Below are 8,519 nucleotides of genomic sequence, written 5' to 3'. Positions count from 1 at the left end.
TGCATCTTGGGTCCTAATTTCCACACTCCACACGGCCTGCCATCGCAGCCGTGACAGCACGAACCAGCTACTATTGACCCAGCGGCACTTAATCCTTTGGAGGAGCTCTGTGATGACATTATTTACAATGTGGAGATTCTTGTGAACCTGTGGCTGGATCACCCCCCGGAGGAGCTTCGTCGCACTGTTGAAGCCCAGCTACAGCAACTCTTCTCTTGTCTCCCCTGGCTGCTAAGTTTACTGCCCCCTCTGGCACAGGACTTTCTTCGCTGTGAATTACATCTCCACCCAGCCACAGCTACTTGCCTTCCCTGCCTGGCGGAGAATATTTTGCTTAGCCCTGCGGTCCGACCTTCGGGAAGGAAGCGGCACTCACGCCGCCGACGCCTCTCACTACAGCTGGACCCCTGTATTTCAGAGCTGTGGTGAGTGAAAGACACAATTATTCTGTTTCAGACTTTAGGACTGTTTATTCTGGGGCCGTTTTGTGTGGCAGGTGATAATAATAACGGCAGTCTTCTTCTTTACCTGTGACTGAAATTACAGAGACCTTTTCCGGGGCCGCATTGAATTCTAAGTACTGTTTCTGACCTGCTGGTTCAATGCATGGAACCAGTTTCACACAAACTGTTTTCGTTGAGCCTGCTCCTCTGCCTTTCAGTGTTCCAGCTTGGTCTGTAGTGTTGCCACCAGCTGCGTCACCTGTTCAGTTTCCTGTCCCGGTTTTTTCATCTAAATGATTTATTATTGAAATAAACATGACATTATTTTTTCAGGTCTGCAGAGTGGGCAATCATAATGAAGCAGTTCATTATAAGCTGCAGATTTAAGCTGCTCTTCATAGTTTTGTCCACCAGATGTCACCAAAGAGGACTGTGCTGAAAAGATTTGAGTAATGAACCGTTTTTTCAATGCAAGCTTCAGAAAGCTTCATTTGGACATCAGAGGCCGTCTGATGTTAAACACGTGCCATGGGTTGTTGTCCTGTGGCTTCTTGATGTTTTTTGCTAGTAAAAAAAAAAAATCTTGTAATCTTATAATCAATCTCATAGGTTGTGAGTATGCTTGTGCTGTGAGGTCCCTGCTTCCACCTGATTAAGTAATTAACCAGCAGACATTTACATCCTCCTGAGAACCAGCCTATTCATTTATGTCCTCTGTAATAAACATTTATTTTTGGTCTCTATCTTTTGACTTATTTGAGCTATCCTAATAAGTCCTGATGTACTACATAGAGGACATCCTGTCTTTCCGTTGATAGCTCATGTGTTTGGGTCGTGTCTTTTAGCTCCAAAGAGGAAGGAAATCCCCAAAAACATTCAATGGGAAGGTTCATTTTTCCTCGATCATCAGGAAGATATATTATATACTATAACTTCTATATTTGTAAGTATGTGTATCATATTTTAGACCTGGGAGCAGAAATGCTGATGAACTGGTTTTCATTCAGGAACAGGCAGAGCGTCCTCTCTTCCTGGCTCCATGTCTATAATTATGTCACACACTGATTCGCTCTCACAAAATCACCAAAACACAGCACAAATCCCACCAATGGTTCAATTCCTTATAAATCATTGAATCAGGTACTGAAGCAGTGACGTGCTGAATGAAGCTTCAGATGTCATTGATCACGTGACTCTGTTCAGACAAACCAAGCCTCAGCACAGCATTTCTGAAGCAGTGTGTTGATTTTTTTTGACACATGTGCCGGAGCTTCAGCTTCAAACGGGCCGTCACCATCAGAGTTGCTGGAACCATGTCCCACTACTGGCTACTCTGTTTTATTCTGTGTTAAGTTTAGATAGAAAGAGAGAGATGAGGTGTGGGTGGACATCAGATGATTAAATGTCAACAACCTGATTGGCCCAAGCGTGAAGATGTGACGTCCACTGAGGGAAGGGGGGAGAAAGGGTGAGCAGGTATAAAAGTGAGGTGAAGAAGAGATTCGGGGTTCTTCCCTTTTGTCCTCTGTGAGATGAGCAGTTCAGAAGTTTGGATCTAAGAGGTTCACAGTTCAAATTCCAGCAGAGACGCTAAAAGGAGAACCACAGTCCAACCTGTGAATGTTTTTAACCCTTTGTGAAACAACAAAGGCATAAATATGATCATATAAATATTATCTACTGGGTCAGACTCATAGGATCGGGGATTAGAACTCCTTTTATCAGAGAGATGAAATCTACTTCCTGTACAGGGTTTTTTTGTGGGCCTACCGATCGACAGAAACTAGAGTCAATAAAAAAACTGGACATTGGCTCAATGTGTGTGTGGCACAGGGAAACAAGGACTGAGCGCTGTGTAGTCCCACATAAAGTCAGACACCTGGTCACCCTAGGTGGACCATGGCATGGTCTATATGGAGGATACAGACACTGCTGAAAACATGACTCTGTCTGGTTTAGATGATAAAATGTTTTTACTTTAGGAGGCTGTGGCTCAGAGTACATTCACATAATGCCTTTGAATAAATGTAAAAAGCTTGTTTTTCTCCTGCTTTGATTTCTTTGTCCAGGTAGAAATTCTGCTTTTTGCCTCTAAAATCTGAAACAGTTTGAAACAAAGTTTGGCGCTCTAATCCTCTCTGTGTTTCTCCTTTGGTCAGATGATGATATTGAATGAAATATTCCAGTATTCAGTAGCTCAGCAGCTTTGTAACATGTGGTTTTGCACACTGTTCAAACCTCAGATGTTTGTGTAAACAAGTGTGGAGGACACAAACTCACGGGGGGAGGAACGACATTTACTGTTGATGTGTCTGACATTTAGTCTCCATGAGTTCTCATAAGACTGAAGAACTCTGTGATCTCTAACATGCAGCTGTATGTTTTCAAATGATGTGTCTCATTCTCTGGACTTTACTAGACAACAAGTGAAGAACATATAACGAATATCATCTTTAAAGTGATGAATAATAACTCTGCCTCTGTGTCTTAAAAAATAAAGTGATATAACTTCTTTTACATTACTGTGAACTTCTTGTACAGTTTGACAGCTGATTGTTGTCGTGTTTGTCGTCATTTGAAGATCGTTTCCTAAAGAGGACTGAACAGTCATTTAGCCTCTGGCTCCATCCATGAATCTGATGTTTGCTGTATAATCTGTGCTGTTAATAGTGTAATGGAACATATAATTTGTACATATAATTTCATATGTAATTATGATGATCTTTACCCATTAAGATTTTAAATGAAACGATAAACAAAGGCCAAGAAAACTGAGTTAAACTCCTGAGTCTACTATATATTTGCACCATGAAGAAATGAATTGTTTGCACCAATAATAAATAATCAAATATATCAAATTATCATCAATATTTAAATAAATGAACCATCGCACCAAACAAAACAACAATTCAACAGACAGTTCTATAAAACTGTGGATGATTCAAAGTGCTGCTATAACTGCACAACAAAACTGCAGTGAGAAAAGCTTTGGATGTTCAGTTTAGTTATAATGACAGTTAAACAACTAAAATACTCGATTAAGTAGGTGAGAAAAAGTTACTGGATCAGTTTAAGACCAAAATACATTTGAATGAATTACTGACATGGACACTTTGTGAAAAATTACTAAACAGTTCAGGCAAAATTTTACTAAAACCTTGAATTAAACTTGAAAGTTTTCATTTCAAGCACATCTTGATGTTTTCATTGAAACTCCACTGTGACTGTGTAGACAGGAAAAACTACAAAATAATGTTTGTTTGTTTGTTTTTGTAAACACTGTGGACCGATCTGCATTTGTTATTGCTAAATTTAAATATTTGTTACTATTTAATGATCATAATCTCATTTGAACATAGGTTTGATTTAGTGGAGTCAGTTGTTCCCATGCATCATTCTGTAAGTGTGAGAATGAACTAAGATTAGAAAATGTCAAAATATAAAGTGTGATTTATTTTTATTCATCACAGCATCCTAAACTTTGCTGAACTTTTTGAAATATAAAATGAACTCACTGAGTGTTGACTGTCATAACTCAAGAAAAGTTAAACTGGGCTGACCCAGTTGAAACTAATTTTAACAGTTTAAACCAGTTAAACCAGTTTACCTGGGTCAGACTTGTTACTGCATGATGTAAACAAACATACCACACCCTGCATCATGTGAATGGCTCTTGTTTGCTCTGTAAGAATATTTCTTTAGTGCCTCCCTTCACAGATGTGTCTGTATCAGGATGGGTCTAAACAACATGGTGTAAATGCAGTTGCTGGTGAGCCTCATTTCCTGTAGGAGGTGAAAAAGAGCAGAGATCTGTTTCCCTTCAGAGCACAGAGGTTGTTTCTGTTCAGAGGAAGTGAAACTGTCTGACAGTCACTGAGAGACGGTGAAACGGCACAGCACATGAATCAAATGGATCAAACAAAATTCTGCTGTTCAGTCTGTTTGGATCTACTGAAGGATCCGGTGACTATTCCCTGTGGACACAGCTACTGCATGAACTGTATTAAAAGCTTCTGGGATGAAGAGGAAAAGAAGAAAATCTACAGCTGCCCTCAGTGCAGACAGACTTTCACAGCGAGGCCTGTCCTGGAGAAAAACACCATGTTAGCAGATTTAGTGGAGGAGCTGAAGAAGAATGGACTCCAAGCTGCTCCTGCTGATCACTGCTATGCTGGACCTGAAGATGTGGCCTGTGATGTCTGCACTGGAAGAAAAATGAAAGCCTTCAAGTCCTGTTTATTCTGTCTGGCATCTTATTGTGAGAAACACCTTCAGCCTCATTATGATGTGGCTCCACTAAAGAAACACAAGCTGGTGGAGCCCTCCAAGAAGCTCCAGGAGAACATCTGCTCTCGTCATGATGAGGTGATGAAGATGTTCTGCCGTACTGATCAGCAGAGTATCTGTTATCTCTGCTCTGTGGATGAACATAAAGGCCACGACACAGTCTCAGCTGCAGCAGAAAGGACTGAGAGGCAGAGAGAGCTGGAGGTGAGTGGACAAAACATCCAGCAGAGAATCCAGGACAGAGAGAAAGATGTGAAGCTGCTTCAACAGGAGGTGGAGGCCATCAATCAGTCTGCTGATCAAACAGTGGAGCACAGTGAGAAGATCTTCACTGAGCTGATCCATCTCATCCAGAAAAGAAGCTCTGATGTGAAGCAGCAGATCAGATCCCAGCAGGAAACTGAAGTGAGTCGAGTCAAAGAGCTTCAGGAGAAGCTGGAGCAGGAGATCACTGAGCTGAAGAGGAAAGATGCTGAGCTGAAGCAGCTCTCACACACAGAGGATCACATCCAGTTTCTACACAACTACCCCTCACTGTCAGCACTCAGTGAGTCTACAGACTCATCCAGCATCAATATCCGTCCTCTGAGCTACTTTGAGGATGTGACAGCAGCTGTGTCAGAGGTCAGAGATAAACTACAGGACATTCTGAGAGAGGGATGGACAAACATCTCACTGACAGTCACTGAAGTGGATGTTTCACTGTCAGATCCACCAGAGCCAAAGACCAGAGCTGGATTCTTAAAATATTCATGTGAAATCACACTGGATCCAAACACAGCAAACAAACAGCTGTTATTATCAGAGGGGAACAGAAAAGTAACATTAATGAAACAACAACAGTCTTATTCTGATCATCCAGACAGATTCACTTGGTGTCAGGTCCTGACTAGAGAGAGTCTGACTGGACGTTGTTACTGGGAGGTGGAGTGGAGAGGGGGAGGAGTTTGTGTAGCAGTCGCTTACAAGAATATCAGCAGAAAAGGAGTGGGTACTGAATGTGGATTTGGAGGTAATGACAAATCTTGGGCATTATATTGTAACAACAACAGTTATACATTTTGGTACAACAACATCCAAACTCGTGTCTCAGGTCCTCGTTCCTCCAGAGTAGGAGTGTACCTGGATCACAGAGCAGGTATTTTGTCCTTCTACAGCGTCTCTGAAACCATGACTCTCCTCCACAGAGTCCAGACCACATTCACTCAGCCGCTCTATGCTGGACTTTGGCTTTGTTATAGTTATGGAGACTCTGCTGAGTTGATTAAAGTGAAATAGACTGAAGTCTTTCATATTGTGGGTTTAAATCTGTATTTAAGTTTCATTTTATTTTCTCTCCATCATTTCTGCACAGAGATCAGCTGTCAGTCAAACATTATGGGTGGTACCTCCACATCTTCTAGTTGTTCTCTTGATGTTTCTGAGTTTTTAAAGGAGATCTTTCCTGTGACTGTTTATGGAGGCTATCACTGCTCATCATCATTTTGATTTACTAAAATATTTCTCCACATGAAAATTGTCCTGATTCGTAATTTGAGGTGGAGACATACGACTGGAGGTCCATAGTGGGTCAAACAATGATTTTATTAAAACACATACATATATGTATGGGAGACCGAGCACAATCCCTCACGGCATCGATCTTCCTCGAACAATACATTGGGTGTCATATATATACTAAACTAGTGCGTCACAAGCAGATAATCAACAAGCATAAGTTCCAGTAAGTTTCCAGAGATTCTAGGACATATTCTAAAAAAGAGCATTTCCTTCCTTTGTTCCTTCACTATCGCCAGATGCGTCCTGTTATTTCATTTCACTTATCTGTGGAATTAAACTGTCACGTATGCAGGTACACCTTGTAGTTTTGAGCAAACCAGTATCTATCTAAATACTATATGTGTGTGTGCAGGCACCCTGTGTGTCCTGACCTCAGTGCATGACCTTACTCGACAAACAAAAGACATTTCAAAAGCATACTCCCTGACTCCGTTTGAGTCATGTGTTACCAGGCAGACTTCAATGCAACATGAGGGCACACAGGCCTTTATTATACCCTTGCATAATATGTGGTGAATTGTAAGCATGTAGGCAATCCTTCATTAGCCCAGTAGCTATTCCAATTGATCGATCAAACTCACGCTGACCGAAGCTTCCGACCATTATCAACTGAGCTTCAACTCTGTAATTAGCACAAAAATGCAATATGTGTATAACATGATTAGAGCTGCACCTGCGATAAAAGATTATTATGTGGTTCAGCTAACGCCTGAAATACAAACTTTAATGTAACATCAACAGTTTCCATGAATGCTCTAACCAAATGATGATAACTCATAAGTGATAATAAACCATAAGTGATGCAACAGTAATAATAATGATTATGAATAGTGACAGTAAAATAATTTTCTCATCCCGACACTATGTAAACTTCTCTATCCTCTAAATGTTTCTGGAACATTTGTATTGAAAAATCTCGACATTTCTCTTTATGAGTATGGCAGACCATGTGTGTGTGTTTGTGTTTGTTTTTGTCAAAATCATCAAACAAATGAGGGAAAACTGTGATTTTAATGAATGAATTCATATATTGTGTTGATGTTTTATTGTGTGAATAAACTGGAAGGTTTGACTATAAATCAAACTTTGAACAAAGTCTTTTCTTCTGTCTTCATTCCAGGATCTCACTCAAATCTGATGCAGAAAATATGAAACTAATCTGAGAGATGTTGAATTTTCCCAGTTCTTTGAATCTTTGGGCTGAAGGAAGGACACTTACTCGGTGTATAAATGCTCAATCAACAATCCTTTATTTCCATACAATTTTCACACACTGAGCATAAATAACCATCATGATGGGGAGAGATGCAGAGAGGGTCACAGCAAGTCTCAAAATGGCGATGTGTTACACAGCTTCTTATACTTTTCTACTGGCCCCCACCTGGTCGTAAACCTAAACATTCACACTCTCTTATCTGTCGTGGCGCCTAAGTTATGACCTCGGGCTCCCTGTCTTTCTACCTCCTACAAGGGTGGGGGCACAGAATGTGGTCTGTTTCTTCTTATTATCGGCACAAGGTCTTTTGCACACAACATTCTCAGAAAATGATTTAAGCAGTCTGACATGACAAGAAAACAGTGTAAAACATTCACAGCAGATAAATGGTGGCGCCCACCTGTCTAACAGAACCCAGAGGATGGTCACATTCTTTTAATCCCCAAAGATATACTTGAACTTTTGTCTATCCTACTACCAAAATATACTGAGACATTTTGTCTAACATACTATAAGAATATACTGCGAAGGGGGTCATGTTCTTTAACCTAATCTCACAATTCCCCCTTTGATCTCTCTTTAGAGAGATCACTTACAACATACATTCTAGGGTGGAAAAGTGGTGTCAACTCTTTCCCAGTCTCCTAGTATTTGTGCTTCACACAAAAACACAATTCCATCGCTGGATTTCCTCTGCGCTGTCACTTTTAGAGCTTGGCACGCTCTCTCCATCCCTCGAGTTGTCACGTCCAACGCTGCTGAAGATTTAAGGCAGAGCACGTCGTACACCTTAGTTGTCTTCCTCAATGTCAACGATGAATCTCTCATTTTACTTAAAATCCTGCTGTGGGAAGTCTCCTCTCAATCTCCTGGAAGCTCAGTAGCACAGTTCTCTGTGGGATGTCTGCTGTGCTGAAGATGATCTCTGATCCTCCTGAAGCCTCTCTCCTGGCCTCAGCTCCCATCTTGTGGACGATCCTCTCAGCCACTCCTCGTCATGGCACCTCACGACA

General features: G+C 41.0%; 1 protein-coding gene across 1 annotated transcript; it reads left to right on the top strand.

The window, feature by feature from the left end:
• The first annotated feature begins 4,352 nt into the window (after positions 1-4,352).
• On the top strand, positions 4,353-8,276 carry LOC148097539 (tripartite motif-containing protein 16-like). The gene is made up of 2 exons (XM_087832424.1): positions 4,353-5,742; positions 8,218-8,276. Exons 1-2 carry the CDS (start codon positions 4,353-4,355, stop codon positions 8,274-8,276), a joined length of 1,449 nt encoding a protein of 482 aa, XP_087688550.1.
• Positions 8,277-8,519: the final 243 nt, after the last annotated feature.

This window comes from Neolamprologus brichardi, chromosome 18 (assembly GCF_056152115.1).
Source record: "Neolamprologus brichardi isolate AB-2024 chromosome 18, ASM5615211v1, whole genome shotgun sequence".
Classification (NCBI taxonomy): Eukaryota; Metazoa; Chordata; class Actinopteri; order Cichliformes; family Cichlidae; genus Neolamprologus; species Neolamprologus brichardi.
The sequence above is the reverse complement of the archived record's forward strand: the minus strand, read 5'-3'. Positions and strand labels throughout refer to the sequence as shown.

What these genes read in the sequence shown, in the direction of transcription:
- LOC148097539 (XM_087832424.1), top strand. Translation starts at nt 4,353, where the DNA reads ATGGATCAAACAAAATTCTGCTGTTCAGTCTGTTTGGATCTACTGAAG. An exon ending in TACTGAATGTGGATTTGGAG is followed by an intron (nt 5,743 to 8,217) that starts GTAATGACAAAT and finishes TGTCACTTTTAG; the next exon opens with AGCTTGGCACGCTCTCTCCA.